Here is a 19,631-nt window from a genome sequence, read left to right as displayed (position 1 = left end):
ACTAAAAACAAATCATCTGTGTGGATTTGCGAGCAACTTATTTGTTGTGGCGGAACCTCATACATCGAAATTGACAGAAAGAAGCCAGCATCATCATCTACACACACACACACACGCCCACATAAGAGGAATGTGAATTATGCCAATTGATGTAAAAATCACTGCAGATTTTCCATAGGATCCTGCCAGTGCTACGAAGTACTTTTATATAAAATACTAATTTAGAAGTAAAGAAGCTTATTTCTAGTGATGCAAGAATACTGGTTTAATAGATATATTACAGTTCGGAATTGAATCCAAGTAAAATAAATAAATGATATGAAACCGTCTTATTTATGAAAGTTTTTAGAATCGTATTCTTGCAAGAATCAAATGTTAACAAGTAATACCTTGACTTCAAGCGTTGCGCCAAAGCCCATTTTGAATTCTCCTTTTGAATCCTTAGAGAAAACTCTCTGGAAAGTTTGCTTAAACAATGAAGTGTTAAACGAATCACCCATCACCATATGGCCTCTGCAACGAAATAATCACCATTACAAAAAAATCATTAGTTTTGTATCATGGATCACTCCATTATACTTGGAGTCAACTATGAACATACAAAAAAAAAACAAAAAAAAACCCATACTTTTTCTGAAGAGTTGTTTGATAAATTTCTACCATTCATTCAATGAAACATGTGTAAGATGCAACATATAAACAATAACACACAAAAATATATGAAATAAATACTTCTGTGTTTTTTTGCTCTGAAAGTGTAAATCTATTTTCATTGAGCTTGTGGCAATTCAAAACAAACTTACTGAATATATACATTATCAGTATATATTTTATGTATTTACATAAAACATTATAAAGGAGTTATATTTTATGTATCAATTTTCAGTATTCATTTGAAGAGTGTTCAATATACAAGTAGAGCTAGCTAGTAATTTATGAAAATATAAATATGAAAATTTAACTGCATAGCCACTTCCAGGTTTCATCATCCCATAGGGAATCATCAGGCTACAATGCATTCTGGTAGCCTGATGATTACCTATGGGAATGAAACATGAAAAATTTTGTAGGTTAATTCCACAAGACAATGTTTATGTTGTAGAAGTGGATATGCTACCAGAATATTAAAGCAAGTTTCAATAAATGTTAAAATTTTTAATGAGTCTAAAGACACGATTGAAATCTTTCTTCAATACCATTTGGAGTCACTAGGGCCAATTAATAGTTAGGTCTATAAAATAATTGGAATATATTAGAATGTAAAGATACAAAATTCATGTTTTAAAAATAGACTTCATAAAACAAAAATGAAATTAAACAAAAGATTGTATTTAAAAAGTGAAGAATGTATTTTAAAAGAGTTTTAAGCATTCAAATTATTTTATTGGTATTTTTAAAATTTAAAAAAGTTTTTAATTTTTTTTTAGAAAACATTAAATACAATCGTTAAATCCCTTTACAGTCTTACAAGTGTCTGTAATGGACAGTTTTAATATAATTGGTTTTAGTCCATAATTCTCTCAATATCAAAAAAAAAAAAAAAAAAAAAAGAAAATGTGATGAAACTAAAACATCATATACCAAAAATCACAAATTGATCAAGCAGTTATATTTTTAAATGAATAAAAATGTTGAAATGAATGGCTCTCGTCTTGAGGGGACCTCAAGTTTTGACAAGCTTCTGGGCTTGACCTTTACTCCTGATCTTAAATGGAACAGGTACATCAAATCTGTTGCCAAGGCCACTGGAAAAATGGTGGGATCCTTCTATCAATCCAGTAGATATCTCAATGCTGATGCAATTCTCTATATAAGAGCCAGGTACGTCCAAGGATGGAATACTATTGCCATATCTGGGCAGGAGTAGCTAGAAAGGACTTGTCCTGCCTTGATAGAGTTTAAAATAGACTTCGTAGCCTCATAGGAGATATCCTTTTCTCTTCCCTGCAACCTCTATCTCACAGAAGAGATGTTACGAGTTTGCTGTATCATTATTTTCATGGAAAGTGTTTAACTGAGCTTCAGTCTATGGTACTCCCCTCGCTAAACTTTCACAAGAAACACTCGTCTAGCTGAAAACACTATCAATAATTCCCTCCACTCGTTATCTGTGCCTAAACCTAAACGTAGATTTCATGGACAAAGCTGCTTTCTTAGAACTGCACGCCTGTGGAATTGTCTTACGTTTTCCTGCTTTCCAGCTGACTAAAATATGGTCGTCTTCAAGTTCAATGTAAACAAGTTCTTGATGAGCCGTTCCACTTTTTAACAAATTTACTGAATTTCCATTACTAACGGTTACTATATTGTCCAATTTCTACTGTACACTCTTTAACCCTTATCCCCGAGTGGCCTCTTGGCCTTGATAAGTGGTGATGCCTATGTATAAAAAAAAAAAAAAAATCAAATTTTATGAATATCGGAGGAGTAACCATCTCGCCTACCATTTTGGAAAAAAAACAAACAAACAAAGGGAGATAACTTAATAATTCACATACCAGATTTATGCTGTAATACTTACAAATATCCAATAATCACCTTAAAATGATTTTCTTTAGAAAAATAAGACTACTTTATCATTTTATATGATTTGTTTTTAATATATTTTCATTTTTTTAAACACATTTTTTAATATATTTTCAATTTTTTTAATACAGGGAGAATTATGGCCAAAAAGCAAATAATTATTTTAAGGATACCATCACAATATTTTTTTTTGATTACTGGATCTCATATTGCAAATGGTATTTAAGATTTGTTTTTCAAGATAAAATTATAAACCCTTGAAATTTTTATTTTCCTAAAAATAAACCTTTCAACTCACAATATATCTTCACATGGGCAACGTCGAGTGAATACTAACAAGTTTCTTATAAATGATGAAAGCTATTCTTATACAATAGTAACCAAACAGAATCCAATTTTTACTGATTGTGCATCTTTTGTTTATTTCTGAATGGTTTATATGAACTATGGTATGTTCAGCATAGTTGAGAAATATGATGTAAAGCATAAATATTTTATCTTCAGTAAGGAAACGACGTCATAAAATATGTTTAAATATATTTTAATTTATGCAGATTTCATATTGATTATTACAGCGCCAATTTTCTATTGAATATTATATTGTACCTAATATATAGTACCGATTTCTAAAGTTAAAAAATAAAAAAAAAATAAATGATTTGGGTGCCATCAGCTAGAATGAAAACCAAAACATTAAGTGCTCCAGCCACGTTCCCTACCGATGTAGATATCAAGATATATACGGCATAATCACGTTGACACACCGGTTCCCGATGGATCACCAAAGCTAAGCAACATTGAACCTGGTCAATACTAAATGGGTGATCATTTGGGACTTTCAGGTGCTGTATGTGCTCTCCGCTTATCTCGGCATTGTTGTCCTGGTCTTGCCATTGAACTCAATCAGTGCCGATTCAGGAGAGGTGTGGTTGGAGATTGAGCAACCCTTGCCTTACAATTACATGTGCTACTGCCCCTACAGGGGGTATCCTTTGTCTTTCGAGACTGAACGGAAGCATGGATGGAGATATCAAGATAGGTAATAAAAATTTAATATTAAATGACTTGAAGAAATAAAAGTTTGGGGATGCAGGGCTCTATGGACAAATTTATCTTTAGTTGACCCTTGACAACTAAATATTTTCGTTTACTAGCCAAATAGAAAAGTTACTAGCCAAACCCACATGATTTTTAGAATATAACATCTTTGTTCTGTGACGAGTATATACACCATAAAGATTTTTCTGTGTAATTCTAAATATACAACAAATTTTATGTTGATATTTGAAGGTATAAACATTCTAATTTCTTAACATTTTTTAGTCGCGTGCAAGCGACTCTAAAAGTCGGTCCATCAGTCGGTTGGTCTGTCCGTAACACTTTTGTGCTTAGCCTTTTTGGTTAAGATCAAAGGTCTGTTGTTAATAGATGCTGTTCTTAGATTTTTAAGCTTTTCTTGGCCTTTTGGCCAACATCAAAGTGTAGTATCTGTTCTTACTACATGCTGTACTTATTGTGATATAAAGTGGGGGATCACTTTTCTGTATTAATTTAATGTAAAATGATCACCCACTTTACAACCAGTCAGTCTAAAAGCCATTCAAGTCATTTTCCAGATCATTCAAGTTGTTTTTGAAGGATTCCAGTTATTTTTTAAGCATTCAAGTCATTCTTAAGGTCATTCAATTCATCCTTAAATTCATTAAAGTCATTATAAGTTATTTACTTGTTATTTATTTAAGTTATTTCAGCCCATTTTTCGGTGATTTTAGTTTATCTTTAAGAATTTCATGTCAATCCTACATTCACGCATTAATTCATTACATGAGAGCACGTGACTAATGGCTATCGGCCTTGTTTTAAACAGCCTTTGTTAAAAAAAAAGTATATTGTTCTATTAAACTTTTATTGTTTACATAATTTAACATTGATCGTTTTTATAAAAAAAAAAGTTGAAAAGATATTTTTCACTCAGTAGTGAGCTTTGGAAGATTGCAATCGCTGAAAGATAAGCGTTTCATTATTTCTAGTCGCCACTTTGCAAAATTGCAATATAGAGCCCTATAAGATTTTACTTCGTTATAAACCATCATTAATGTATGATTACTGTTTCCTGTTAAGTTCAGTGCTTATGTGATTAGTCGTTTAAGAGTTGATTAGTTAAATATTTACAGACATACACATCTGTTTTACTTACATAGATGAACTGAACTATATTTGAAAATACATAAATTAACATTCTGAAGATTGAGAAATAAAAAAAAATAAAAAAATAAAAAAAAATTTATTTCTTGAAATTTTTTAGATGAGTATTGGTTATTTATATTATTTGGACTACTGTTTTTACGTTTCGGTTGATGTAACCTCCGACCTTCAAGCGTATCTTGTCGAACTCCTGAAGGCTGAAGGTTCACAATTCTAAGTGAAGGATGATCAAAAAATACAATTGTGAATTACTTAGGACCTCTATCCAGTCACGGCTGACAAGAGCATGCTACCCCCGTGAAGTAAATAAAGGGTTTTGTTCAAAATTCTATCCAAATCCTCAAGTTCCAACAAGATACACCTGAAGAAGGTTGGAGGTTACATCAACCTAGTTGTGAAAATGATACTCAAGATGAGAACAGTAGTTTGAAGAATTCAAAAACTACATGAAATTACATGCATGAATCATTTTATTTTTCTTACAATGGAATCACCACTTATCAAGGCCTGGAGGCCACTTGAGGATAAGGGTTAAAGTGTGTACACTGATCAAAAAGACAATAGCGTAGTAATAATTGTTAGGTGTAAATTCGATAAATTGGATTACTTGGGGAAACGGATCATCAAGAACTTGTTTACATTGGACTTGAAGATGGCCATATTGTAGTCAGCTGGAAAGCAGGTAAACGGAAGCAAGTTCCACAGGTGTGCAGTTCTTTGAAAACAGCTTTGTTCATGGAATCTACGTTTAGGTTTAGGCATAGATAAAGAGTGGGGGGGAAATTATTGATAGTGTTTTCAGCTAGACAAGTGTTTCTTGTGAACGTTTGGTGAGGGGGGACTCAAGTGTTTCTCATGAATGTTTGACGAGCACTTTCCATGAAAATAACGATAAAACAGAGACAGGCTTGCAACGTCTCTTCTATGAAAAAGAGGTTGCAGGGAAGAGAAAAGGGCACCCCCACTAGGCTACGAAATCTATTTTGAACTCTGTCAAAGCAGGATAAGATCTCTCCTGCCCAGATGTGGCAGCAATACTCCATCCTTGGACGTACCTGGCTCTTATATAGGTAGAGAATTGCATCAGCAGGTAGATATCTACTGGATCGATAGAAGGATTTTTTTTATCTGATATCTTAACTTATTAAATCCCAAGGTACCAACATTTTTTTTTTTTTTTACTATTGAGTTGAAACTCAAGGTCATCCTTTTCATGTCCTTCCAGGTTATACTTGGTATTTCCCTGCGAATTAAACCTACTACCTCAACTGTTCTACATCTAATCCAAGAACTATTCTTTCAATATGACAATACCAATGAAGTCTCCTATTCTGAACTATACTGTACAGATTAAATCTTCCTCTGAGATCACCAGATCTAAATTTGTCTTTAAGCTCACATTACACATCCATTATATCATTTCTATCCATGCAACAGATGTCTTCAATCCTCATTCTTCAGATTTCATTTCAATAGATCATCGCACTTTATATACATGCTTGATAGACTTGGTTAGCAGCGATAACACTGCTTGTTAGTAATAGCAGAAGTTCCCTAAACATAATAAAAGCAAAAAGAATTTATAATTTCTCATTAATTCATGATTAAAACCAGACATAAGAGTTGATTAAAAAGATTTACCCGGTGAAATTAGGGCAGAATTTCATTTCATGTAAACCAGTTTGGTCCAAGGCGCAGGAGTAAATATCTACGACATGTCCATTGTTGGCTGCTCGGTTAGCTAATGCTTCATAATGCTGAAAAAAAAAAAAAAAATCATGATAATGGTTATTGCGATTGTCAGTTGGAAAATGCAGAATATTGAGGGGATTGGATTTGATTTAGAACTAGCTGAAGTACCCGGCGTTGCCAGGTTGTATTTGATATATTTGAATATTCCATCCTCGTACATAATTATCTGATTTCTGACAAAAAATAAGTGTCAAAAAATATAACTTAAGAAAAACTTTATTTTCCAAGCCTGTAAATAAATATTTTGATTCCTCCTGCCACAAAATATGTTCAAATATATTTAAAATCGTGCAAATATTTGCATAAAAGTTTAAAAAAAAAAAAAAAAAAAAAAAAAAATGACTCACTACTGTCAGCTAGAATCGAAATCAATATATTTTGTGTTCCAGCCACGTTCTCTACAGATGTTCATATCGAGACAAAGATAATAAAGTCTAAATATTAATGCATTTTTAATTAATTTTATGTGCGCATGTGCAGAAAGAAATATGAACATGTCGCTCAGGAGAAATAAACGTTTCACATTTCAACATGACGATATATGCCTGCATGCGTTATTTATCAATCCAAACAAAGAGTTTACATGTTATAAACCATCCTTGGTGTATAATTACTATTTCCTGTTAATTTCGGTGTTATATGATCAATAGTTTAAATGTTTACCTGTTAGATATTTACACACATACACCTACTGTTTTATTTATATAGATTTAGAAAGAAAGGAAGAAAGAAAATTACAGAAAACACAGACAAATCCTCATGATGTACATACTTATCATGGAACGAAGTAGTCATATTCCAAAAATCATATACCAATGTGTATGATTTTTGGAATATAACTACAAACAGTTTGTTTTTTTTTATAAGAAAATAATTTTTTTGTGATTTTAAGAGTAAACTATTCATTACAAGGATCATTTTGATCTCAATAGTTCGAATTTAGTTGCCTTTCCTTTATTTATAAACAATGGTAAATCTTTAGTGCTTTGCTTCGTAATAACATTTGCTTTTCTTAGTAAAAAAAAAAAAAAAACTACTTGATAAATTTACTTCATTTTTGGAATATGACATCTTCGTTCTGTGACATACATACATTAACAGTTTTTTTTCTGTACTTTTTATTATTTAAATTAAGTTGAATTCTAAATAAGAACCTTTTTTGGTTGTCTATCTTGAGTAGAGGTAACCACTTGTGTTGAAGATAAACCCCATCCCCGCCAGATCCAGTTCGATACTTATCTCTCACCATAGGCGAGAAGATGTAATGTAAGACTAGGGCCGAAAAGTTAGATTGAAGAGCCAGCGCTCCAGATCCCTAGGCAGCCTCGTCAACCTTCCCCAGTAGTAAAGGCGCCTCAAGCGATTAGCTTGAAACCAGCCCCTTTCAACCTAATATATCCCACTTTGTCAACTAAGCACCAAACCCATGTCCCATCTCTGTGTCTGCTTTACAAATATTTTAATGGAATGTGCTCTTATAAACTTGTTGCACTCGTGCCCCCTTGGTATACATATACAACAAATTCACTCAGCAACAAAATCTCACCCCTTCACTATTGCAGTCCCTAAATGCTAGAAATATTTCTACTCTAATAGTTTCTTCCTTCGAACAGTTAGACTTTGGAATTCCCTTCCTGCTACCTGCTTCCTTGACTGTACTGATATGAAGAAGTTTAAATGTAACGTAAACTAACTTGTCAATCTTTCCTAGTCATGGTCCCAAATAGTAGCCCCTTACATCCAAATGGCGATACGCCTTGTTAAAGGTGAATGTGAATAAAAATTAAAAAAACAGTCACTTCTCAAAAAAGACAAGGCAAAGCATGGACCTCCTAGAACTGCACAGGACTAGCAGTATACCACAGTCAACAGGGCAAAGGCCATTATAGGAATGGTCTAGACTTAACTTTTTAGGGTCAAAGGAAAAATAGTTCTTCCACTTCTAGAAAATATTCCAAGAAAAAAAAAAAAAAAAAAAAATGGTTCGTGCATCTTTGTAGTCAACTCTGGCTGCATATATATATATATATATATATATATATATATATAAAAATATATATACACACACAACTGATTTATCAACAGACTTACCTTCATTGCTTTCTTCATGTATTTGACAGTGTCCTTTTCAATGTCATGATGGGATCGGATAGGGTTCTTCAGTTCATCTCCAACAACCATGCCAGGACCCTGGGTGCAGGGGCCTCCAATGAACAGCATGATCCGAGCACCTGTATTTGGATATGTACACTGAAAGTAGGAAAGAAACAAACACTTGTCAGTTACGGAGTTGACGATGAATCCAGAAGTTAACCATTGCTAGCTGTCCTAACTTGGCGTTGCCTGGGGTCTTGTTTTTTTTTCTTTGTTTTTTTTTTTCTCATTTCCCCCCTTTCACTCCTTTTTTCTTTTCTCTCAATTAATTTCTTGCAAAAAAAAATATTTACTTTTTCAAAAAGATGATTGAATCAGGAGATATAGATTCTGCAATAAAAAATCGACAGAACCTCTTACAAAACGTTGAAATTTAAATCCCAGAAATTTTAAAAAAGTGATCATAAAAACAATTAAAAAAATTTGGGTGCCAGTGCACTTATTGATCCGCACTATTTTTTTAAATAGTATTTTCAAGTTTACTTAAAGTTTTATGATATCTGTCTTTTATAAAGTTAAAGTACAGAATAGGTACAATACATCCTCCCCTCCCCATGTTAATGGCTTTCTAAATACCATCTCACCACGGATCAATAAGTGCACTAATAAGTACCAAAATTTTAACTGAAAAAAAAAAAAAAAAAAAAAAAAAAAATCATAACTTAAATATTCACAAAATTTAAAGAAATTTCACCTCTAGTAAACCAACTGCTATAGACAATGCAACTCCTGTTGAGCGCAAAGGTCGCCGGCCTTGCGAGACTGGCCAGGGGTCACGTTGTAACTCTCCTAACAGATCAGTTAAGCTCATATCACATTTGTGGACAGGTTGCAAAAATCTACAAAATAAAAAAAAGAATTTTTTAAATTTACAAAAAAATACTTAAAAGATTAATTTTATAAAGTTATTTCTGATTTGCTTCCAATGTTTTTTACTTGGAAGTCACCACTTATCAAGGCCTGAAGACCACTCGAGGATAGGGGTACTTAAAAGTCCAACTGGCATGTTTAAGTGAAGGTATGGTGACAGATTCCCCTCTAACTGAAAATGAATACAATTGCCTAATCTATTCATGCTATACACTTGAAAGAGATCATAAACAACATTTACGGACGAGAAAATCTATTAAAAAAAATAAATAAAATTTTTTTAAAATTATGTATATATATATATATTCAAAATGAACTTGCCAGATAGAATCGGCACATTTTTTGACGAGAAAACCTGTTACACAATAAAACAATGAAATAAACAAAAATTAAAAACTGGAATAAATATAATATTAGCACTTGCAACTAGAAAAGAAAAAAAGAAATTACAAATTCACAACTTAACTGCTAAAATACGGCCTTCGTGACTGCAAATAAGAATTGATTTTGCTTGAAATAAACTTCAGCGTCCCCTTTTTGAAAAGAAAACGGTCATCACGTGATATCTCACTGCTGATGCAATTCTCTATCTATATAAGAGCCAGGTACGTCCAAGGATGGAGTACCATTGTCACAACTAGGTAGGAGCTGCTAGAAAAAACTTATCTTGCCTTGATAGAGTTCAAAATAGGCTTTGTAGCCTCATAGGGGATGTCCTTTTCTCTTCCCTGCAATGTCTTTCTCACAGAAGAGATGTTGCGAGTTTGTCTCGGTTTTATCGTTATTTTCATGGCAAGTGCTCGACTGGTCCCCCCTCACTAAACTTTCACAAGAAAACACTCTTCTAGTAGAAAACACTATCAATAATTCCCCCGACTCTTTATCTGTGCCTAAACCTAAACGTAGATTCCATGAACAAAGCCTCTTTCTTAGAACTGCACGCCTGTGGAATTATCTTCCGATTTTCTGCTTTCCAGCTGACTAATGTAAACAAGTTTTTGAGGAGCCGTTCCACTTAAGTTAAACAATTTACCAAATTTCCATTACTGATGATTACTATATTGTCCAATTGTCCACTCTTTAACCCTTATCCTCGAGTGGCCTCTTGGCCTTGATAAGCAGTGATGCCATAAAAAAGGAGGGGGGGGGGTAATGAATGTAAGGCTGTAGTGTAGTAGTTGTTAATGGTGTAAATGGGGATAGAATTGGATTATTTACGGGGACGGCTGAACAAAAACTTGTTTACATTGGATTTGAAGGCTACCATGTGGTATTCAACCGGGAAGCAGGCAAGTGGAACAGTGTTCCACAGGCAGGCAGTTCTGGGAAAGAAGTTTTGTTCATGGAATCTGTTTTAGATTTCGGCATAGATAGAGAGTGGAGGAAATCTCATGAAAATTACAAAAATCTGTAAGACGTACTTACTTGTACTGAAACAAAAATATATTAAAAATAATCATGTAAATAGATCTACCAGCTTTTTTTTTAAAAAGAGAATCAAATTTTACAAGTAACTGAGGAGCGTGTATTTCGCTCAGTTTTGAAAATCTCAAGGAACAAAGGATAACTCAACAATAATTCAAACTTGAGATTTATGTTGGTAATGTCTACGAATTCCCATGAATCGCTTAAAAATTACTTGATCAATTTACGTAAATTTTGAATACATTCTTTTTGTTTCGTAACGGGCAAACGCATCATAACAGAGTTTTTAATGTTCAAATGTATGCGTATGCGGTAATTTATGTATGCATATGAGGTAATTTATGGATTGCCTGATATGCATACATTTAAACATTAAAAACTATTTGGATTATACCTTTCTCCATTGCCTTAGATTTTACAGTTGCGCCTCTATTTTTCTTTATTGAATCCAACTACACCATGGAATATCCTTTTTTGATCTTTGCTTCTTTTAAGCTTTTTAGTTTTTCAATCGATGCACTATTTATGATTCCCTATAAACATAATCTTGCTGAAAATATTTCCTCTGATGAGATAAGCCATTTATTGAAAATCCATGGATTAAGAAATAAAAAATTAATTTTTGTTGTCCTTGTTGGATAATAAATTTATTGTAAATTTTTTAATTTACTGAATTTAATTCCATATATATATATATATATATATATATATATATATATATATATATATATATATATACAGAGAGAGAGAGATATGTATTTGGAATTAAATTCAGTAAATTATATATATAGTCATCCACATACAGTACTGTTTCGCTGTTTCACAGCTCAGTGCGGCTAGACAGACAACTACCTCCAGCCAGGATTGAAACCCAACCATTTGTACGACAGTCAAGGCTCCTAATCACTATGCTATATATTTATATACTTGAAATTAAATTCAGTAAAGTAAAAAATTTACAACAAATTTATTATCCAACAAGGACAACAAAAATTAAATGTTATTTTTTTAATGTCTAAAAAAAAAAAAAAAAAAAAAAAATATATATATATTTTTAAGAGATATGTGGTAAAAAAAAAAAAAAAAAAAACAAGGATAAAGAGTTTTCAATACATTAGTAGAGCCAAATGTTTTTAATTATTACAACCTTAAATGTATTAACTTAATTCATTACAAATTGTTTCAATAGAAAGGATAAAAATTATCCGTCCATATCGTCAGATGATTCAAGTTAAAAGAAAAGGAAAGATGTATATATTAGTTCAGTAAAAAAAGTTCTGTTTTTTTGCCAGTCGAAAAAATAAATTAAAATTAGAATAGAATTACCATTCTTGGTTTGTAAATATTTATTCTACCTACAAGTCTTATGTACAAATATAGATATACTAGCAAAGATACCTGCACTTTGCGTGAGTCTTTGCTGTACACTCAGGTAATCACTTTGCAGGCACCCTTGCAGTAAGTGGATATTATAAGAGCAACTATTGCTTAAGGTGTTTAAAATTTTTTTTAACGACCTAAGAATCATGATTGGAGATCCAATTTTGAGATTTAAATTTTGGCCTATGTTAGGGACCACTATCCTGCCAAATTTCATCAATATTGGTTGAGGGTAATCTGATTCAAATTCACAAAGAAGTTGGGCGGCCACTATGGTGGCAACACCTGGGATGGTGGCGAGCCTCAACTTTGTGTGCACCATCCCTAGATTGTAAACCATCATCATGTCAGGTTTGATCATGGTCAAATCTGACATCGGTTCAGTGGTGTGGACTGTAGGAGAGTATATATACATAGGCTATGACCTTGACCATAGCCTTGAAAAATGGTGTGCACCATCCCTAGGTGGGGGACCATCATCATGCCAGGTTTGGTCATGATCGGTTCAGTGGTGTGGGCTGTAAGAGAGTTGTACATACACACACACACACACACACGAATGCTACTACTTTATATATAAGGAACATTTAGGACAAATTTCTAACAAATAGAATTTTCAGAAATTTGCTTAAACTTACCTGTTAGCAGGCAACTGGTAATGTTGTTGAGGGCCCTGGGGTGTTTGTGGCTGGCGAGTTTGTTGACCTATCGCACGACCAAGACCCAACATTTCCTGAAAGATTTTATAGAAAAATAAACAATTATCAAAAACAGTAGACAAGAAAACTAACTTCATAAATGATACATAAAATATTTTGATAAAAGAAAACACTTTCATTGTTCTAATTAGAACTATTTTTCAAAAGTTGATTTATTTTTTAATTTAATTTATATTTATTTTTAGTTATTAGTATCAGACACTAGTGTTAGGTATTAGCTGGGCATCGCCGGGTAGAAAGCATTTTTTTAGCTATCGGTTTATCTAATTATCTATCTGTCTAGCGGAGTAAATAACAGATGGAATCGTGGGAAACAATAAGTTGAGCGAGCATGCAGATGCAGAAAGGGTCATGTGACATGTATCAAACTGAGTTGACCGATCAGTTTACACCGGAAGTATCCGAATGGGGCCTGGACATGACATGTGAGGTGCTCTGGTTTGAGTAATCAGAGTTAAGCTTACTGAGTTGGGTCTGAGAAGTCGAGGAAGCAAGATGGTGTAAACAGGTCTCCCCATAAGGGGGAGACAGTTTCCAAATGGATACAGAGAAATGCCACAAGTCCAAGATCATCAATTTCTCTCCATGCTGCTGGGAATTATATGTAATACATACACCCACCTACCCTAACCCTAACACACACCCACCTACCTACCCACAACCTTTAGAAGAGTCACGGACCATTAAGAAAATAGATATTAAGGAATCTGAAGACAATAGTCCATTAAATAAGCAGTTGGAAACGCCCAGCTTGATGATACAGAAAAACGATTTAGTGAGAATAAAATACAAAAACGGAAGTTTATTTATTTAAATTGTGAGAGTTATTTCCCCTCATAACTATGAAGGTTATTTTTGTTTAATTTTCATAGACAAAAATGAATGTGTTTTATGCATGTGTTTTATCTAACAAGTGGTCCATTTTCAGGAAAGTTAGCATATTTGGTGTATGTATGTGATTAACCCTCTGCCCACCAATGTTTCAACCTGACAATGCAATATACACTAGTATATTATGAAGATAACAGTAAAAGGACTTATTTTTAGTTATTCATGAAGAATTTTTTAACAGATATGCCACAGCTTAAGGTTTTAAATGAAACTAAAGTAGTAGTTGCAATCCAACAGGTCATGAGTACATCTGGTATTTTTTTTTAGTGTAGTAATTTTTTAAGGTCAAATTGAGAATTTTAAACCTCTTGGAAGATCAATTTAAATTTGCAAAACCTCAAAATTTATCACAAAATTAATTTCCAGATGTTTTCGTAACTAAATAAAAAAAATTAATTTCAAATATTCCATGAAATCTTAATTTTTTTTTTTTTTTCTTTTTAATATGATCAGAAAATTTTTTTAAAATATTTATTTTAGAGATAATTTTTATGCTCATTTTAGAAAAACATAAATAAATAAAATAAAAGGAATTTTTCTTTTAAACTTAAATCCGTTCTTTTATTAAAATGGTTTTAAACACATCTGGCACCTTCTGATTTGGTGTACAAGATGAAAGGTCATAAATGGTTATGATTGATACAAACCTGGATCTGCTTAGCGGAGAGGTCCTTTGTTCCACGGAACACGTAACTTTTGGAACAGCCATCGCAGCCAAGTTCGTGTACCTGAATCATTTTGCCAAAAGTGAGCAGGCCGATGAGGGCATTTGGAGGAAGCAGGCTGAGCGACATCTGTAAGGATTCCTGGAGAGAAAGAGCAAACAAATAAGACACAAAACAAATTAAAGGATTTCTCCAGCTTTTGTCATCTTAAAAATCAGGGGTTATCCATTGTCTCTAGAGAGACAAAAGGCAAGAATGTTATTTATATGATCTGACAATTTTAAATACACGATTTTGATGATGAAAAAGCAAAGAGCGATTGGAGAATTTTCTCATGATCTTGTTACTGATTGGAGACGTCATGTAGGTTACAGATGAGGTTTCAGTTTTCCCAGATCTAGAGGACAAAGTGGAAAACACTAGGGGAGGAGATGGTTGATGGATTCGCAAACAGTTGTAGATAATGCTCTCTGCTGTCTCCTCTTCCACATTGCATAATGATGATGAGCAACAAAACAATTGGGTAGTTCTCATTACTTTGCTCCTTAGCGAGAGATGTCAGGAATTTTGGTTCAGTCATTACCTACCAACATCACACTTTCAGCATACTCAGTTGTCAAGTCAGTCAAGGTTTTGGAGCCAATACTTGAGGCCTGGTGTCGCGTGGTGAAAATGCACACATGACAACTGAATGATTGGGGAGGGGATCAAAACTGATGTCACCAGAGGTGAATAAGACGAGTAATTGACCCCCACAGCTGCCAAGGATGGAACACTTGTTAGAAAACCGATCATTTATATATATATATATATATATATATGGTCTTTGAAGTTATAGTCTTTAAAACTATACAAAAAAAAATATTTTTTATCATTCGTTAGAAAACCATCTAGTCAGTAAGTCATTTAATCACCTGCAATCACTGCATCAACTCGCTCTCGAATTTACTATAGTACTAATAATTTATTTTTTAAGGGATCATCAGTTGTTTACCATGAAACACTGTTTCGGGAATTATATATATATATATATATATATATATACATACACATACCAGAAAGGAAAGCAAGCAAGCAGACAGAAAGTAGTCAGAAAGCAACATTAAATGAGGTCGCTGTTGAATCCGTCCCTTCCTGCCTACCCTCTCCAGCTTGGTCATGTGCATACAAGACTAGAAATAAAAAATATTTTTATAACAAATGCATTTTGGGTTGAGAGTTGATGCAAAAACTACCAGCATTCACACAGCTACACCGCACTGGTAGCTACTTCGGAGTCAGAGTGCTTAATGAAAAACTTTGTTACTTGGTGAAAAACCTCTCAGCTGCTCAGCTTAGTTTCTTGCCATGATCCGTGTAGATACTCCTAAATCATTCATGCAGGAAGGCTGGTGGTTTCATCGTGTGGTAGATCATTGTTTTTGCCACATCATAGTTGTGGTGGACTTTAGACTGATCGTCATCATCTTCAGCCTTTTCATCTGACATTCCATTGCTAAGTAAAGGTTATCTGGCACATGCTGCTATGAAGACTCAAAAGCAAACCCAAGATTTCACACCTGTCTTCTGTTGTTGGTACAATTGACAGGTAAGCTGCTTGGATCTTCTGTAAGGCAGAACGGCTGCAACAAACCGTTCATACTCTGAAGAAACCTTTTTCAGTCGATAGATCTTGTAACGTCTTCGTAGTCATTTTTAACTCGGTTATTATTGTTACTATTGAACAGTTTTGAACAGTTTTCCTAATTAGGAATGTCAGTTCTAGTGAAACCTGTTCAATGAGGGCTGAGGACGTGTTGCATGGAGAGAAACAAGAGAATGGTATGTTGATTATGCAATGTAAATCTTAAAGACAGGTTTAGATCTGATGACTTCAGAGGAAGATTAGATCTGGACAGTGTAGGGAGAAGTGTGTAGAACAGTAGGCTTCAACAGTATGGCCCACTGCTAAAAAAGGATAAAAGTTTTGGGGTTAGATGCAGAACAGTTAAAGTAGAAGTTTCAGTTCATAGGAGAAAGCCAAGGAAAACACAAGAAGTGATAAGGATGGACTTGAGGAAAAGGGACAAATAAAGAGCAGTCCAGAGATAGGTTTCTTTGGAATTCAATTTCTTGATACCATCTAAACACATATCATGTAAAACAGATGTTAAACTGATGATGATGATGCTTACCTTAACAGCTTGTAGATCTTCATCCTCCATACAAGTGTCCAAGACAATTAAGTACATTGGTGGATGACACGTGGCACGCTGGAGAATAAAAATAAATAAAAAAATCTATAAAAACACAGTAATATTTCAAACTAGCAGAAAGCCCCAACGTTGCCCGGGATTGAATGATGATCAATGAAGGTTTCGCACTACCATATTTTTTATTATCGAAATCAGTGAAATCGCCATTTTTCAATCAAATTGATTGCCTGCTCTAGTCGGGAACCCATTGAGGTGCAGCAGGAGGAAGCCTCACAAGTCTCTTGGCAGTTATCCACAATACATTGTAGTCTAGATTGCACTGTAGAGAATCTACTGTTGATTTTATAAAATTTTTATATACAATAGGATCCAAAACTAAGAGACAAAATTTTAAAACCTAATATTTGTTAGAAATAACAATGTGAAAAGCTGGAATTTTGACAACTGGTAGTCGTTATCATCCATATTAACATACTAACATTTGAATCATTTGCCAAGGATAGAAAAAGAATAACAATTATTCATTTTCAATTTATTTTGGACGCTACTGTATAATGGCTCGAAGTTTAAAATGCAAAAGTCAAGTATCATGCTTCAATTGTGCTCTAAATTGTGTTCTAACGTACTCCTGTCATATCAAAGAATCTACTGTTAATGTTATATGTTGGGCCTTTCTGCTTGTGTGGTAATAAAATTGCTCAAATGCACTTGTCATGTTAGGCTGTTTGGTCAAAATCGTCCATTCCCTCTTTCATTTTTTTTTTTTTTTTTTTTTAATCAATATTTATTGAAGACATTCTGACATGAAACCTATCTAAGAACTCTGCCAGATACATAAAGTACATGTGTGAAATTTCAAAAAATCGTCCCAGCTGTTTAAGAGTCCATAGGGAACGAACTCATACAAAGTACCATTTATATAACAGTAAAGATAAAGGATACATTCTTTGCGATTTAATTTACGAACATTTCAATCTGAATAGAAGTTAGTCACATCCTTTGAAATCATTAATTCGAAAGGTTACAAATGAAAACTTTAGAAAACTGAATACTGCTTCAAAATCTTTTTTATTAAATCAAAAAATGAACATTTTTGTCTTCCAAGACTTTCGGTAAAATCTACAAATCTAGAAGCTAGGGACGATCATCTGCGGATCTTAACATTACAAAGTCTTCTATGATTAGGGTGGATTCCACCAAAGCTCCTGAATATGACCTAAAACTACATCCGATGGTGAGGCCCCAGCTTGCGGGCCTTGGGGAGTGTGGAGCCACCCTTTAATTGCCATTGCTCCCAGGTCCACTCTGACCCGGAGTGGTAGTACCTGTTAGAGTTCCAATTATGGGTTAAATAGAATCCGACTTAAAAAACAAATATACCCCATTAAAAATCGTTCCTCAAAATAACTAGATTCGGCATTAAATAACCTGAAAAAGGTTGATATGCCGTAAAACAAAAACAACCAAATCCACCAAATGTCAAAAAGTAAATGAAAAAAAAAAAAAAAAAAAAATCTGCATAATATCAGCAAATATCTCCTCGTGTCCCCTTTCTTTATGAAAGGAAACCTTTCTATAGTAACGACTTGACAAAATTGCGACAATGTAAAGAAGTGGCAAGAGCAGGCAAGCACGTGTATGTATTAATAACTTCATGTTAATTAAAAATGCTACACTATGTGCAATTGCAGGGCAATATGGACAAATTTATCTTTAGTTGACCTTTGACAACTAAATACTTTTGTTTACTAGCCAAACTCACATGATTTTTAGAATATGACATCTTCGTTCTGTGATGAGTATGTACATCATTTTTAAATATACAAAAAATTTTTTGTTGATACTTGAAGGTATAAACATTCTAATTTAAGATGTTTTTTTAAACAGCCTTCCTTTAAAAAAAAAGAGTATACTGTTCTATTAAACTTTATTGTTTAAATAATTTCATTTTGTACATTTTATTAAAAAAAAAAAAAAAGTTGAAAAGATATTTTTCACTCAGTAGTGAGCTTCGGAAGATTGTCAGTGAAAGAAATGCAATCATCAAAAGATAAACGTTTCATTATTTCTAGTCACCACTTTGAAAAAAAAAAAAAAAATCACTTGCAAATTCGACCGTTTCACTCGCAATGTAGAGCCCTGAATTGGATTTTTTTTTTTTTTTTTTTTTTACTCACGTTCACCCCAAACAAGGCATACTGCCACTTAGACATAAGGGGCTACTATTTAGGACCATGTTTAGGAAAGATTAGCAACATATTGGTTTATGTTACATTTAAACTTCTGCATATCAGTACAGTCAGGGAAGCAGGTAGCAGGAAGGGAATTCCAAAGTCTAGCTGTTCGAAGGAATAAAATATTAGAGTATTAGATTTTATAAAGATACTCTATCATTTTCGATAATTTTCAGTTACAGTAATTTTTTTTTCAATATCAAATATTCATAAAGTTTTGCTGCCATTTTATTTGCCATATTTCAGATACTTTTTTATGAACAAGGGTCCTTTTTCTTCTTTGAACAGCTTTCTTATGGAATTCCCTTCCTGTTCTCCCAGCATGCAGAAATTTCAATGTAATGTGAACAAGAATCGTGCTGCACAACTCTCCACTTAGGAAATCTTTATCAAATCTGGTCCCTTATTATTCTGATGTCTATGTGACAATGTACCTTGTTTGGATCAAATAAATGTGTTAAAAAGGGGAAAAAAAAAAAAAAAAAAAAAAAAGAAAACTCACAGTGATGACATATTCGACTGTGGAGAACTGCGGGATGATTTCTGCAGGTTGATGTTGTTCAGATATAGCTGCATACTGTTGAGGGAACTGAAATTAAAACAAAATTTCATGTA

General features: G+C 33.4%; 1 protein-coding gene and 1 pseudogene across 4 annotated transcripts in view; one reads left to right on the top strand and one right to left on the bottom strand.

Moving 5' to 3' along the window:
* LOC145260636 (protein transport protein Sec23A-like) overlaps positions 1-19,631 on the bottom strand; it is an 81,060-nt gene that overhangs the window by 34,229 nt on the left and 27,200 nt on the right. For all 4 annotated transcript variants that reach the window (XM_080118962.1, XM_080118958.1, XM_080118959.1 and 1 more), the window contains exons 4-11: positions 19,519-19,605; positions 16,762-16,839; positions 14,570-14,728; positions 12,951-13,045; positions 9,332-9,476; positions 8,575-8,733; positions 6,373-6,488; positions 390-513 (exon numbers count right to left, since the gene is read on the bottom strand). In XM_080118962.1, the coding sequence (XP_079975088.1) occupies positions 390-513; positions 6,373-6,488; positions 8,575-8,733; positions 9,332-9,476; positions 12,951-13,045; positions 14,570-14,728; positions 16,762-16,839; positions 19,519-19,605 (963 nt within the window). The remainder of the gene's footprint in view (positions 1-389; positions 514-6,372; positions 6,489-8,574; positions 8,734-9,331; positions 9,477-12,950; positions 13,046-14,569; positions 14,729-16,761; positions 16,840-19,518; positions 19,606-19,631) is intronic.
* LOC145260857 (U2 spliceosomal RNA) lies at positions 3,975-4,100 on the top strand (annotated as a pseudogene).

Source organism: Euprymna scolopes, chromosome 36, assembly GCF_053919585.1.
Source record: "Euprymna scolopes isolate OS-2025 chromosome 36, ASM5391958v1, whole genome shotgun sequence".
In the NCBI taxonomy this organism is placed as follows: domain Eukaryota; kingdom Metazoa; phylum Mollusca; class Cephalopoda; order Sepiida; family Sepiolidae; genus Euprymna; species Euprymna scolopes.
The sequence above is the reverse complement of the archived record's forward strand: the minus strand, read 5'-3'. Positions and strand labels throughout refer to the sequence as shown.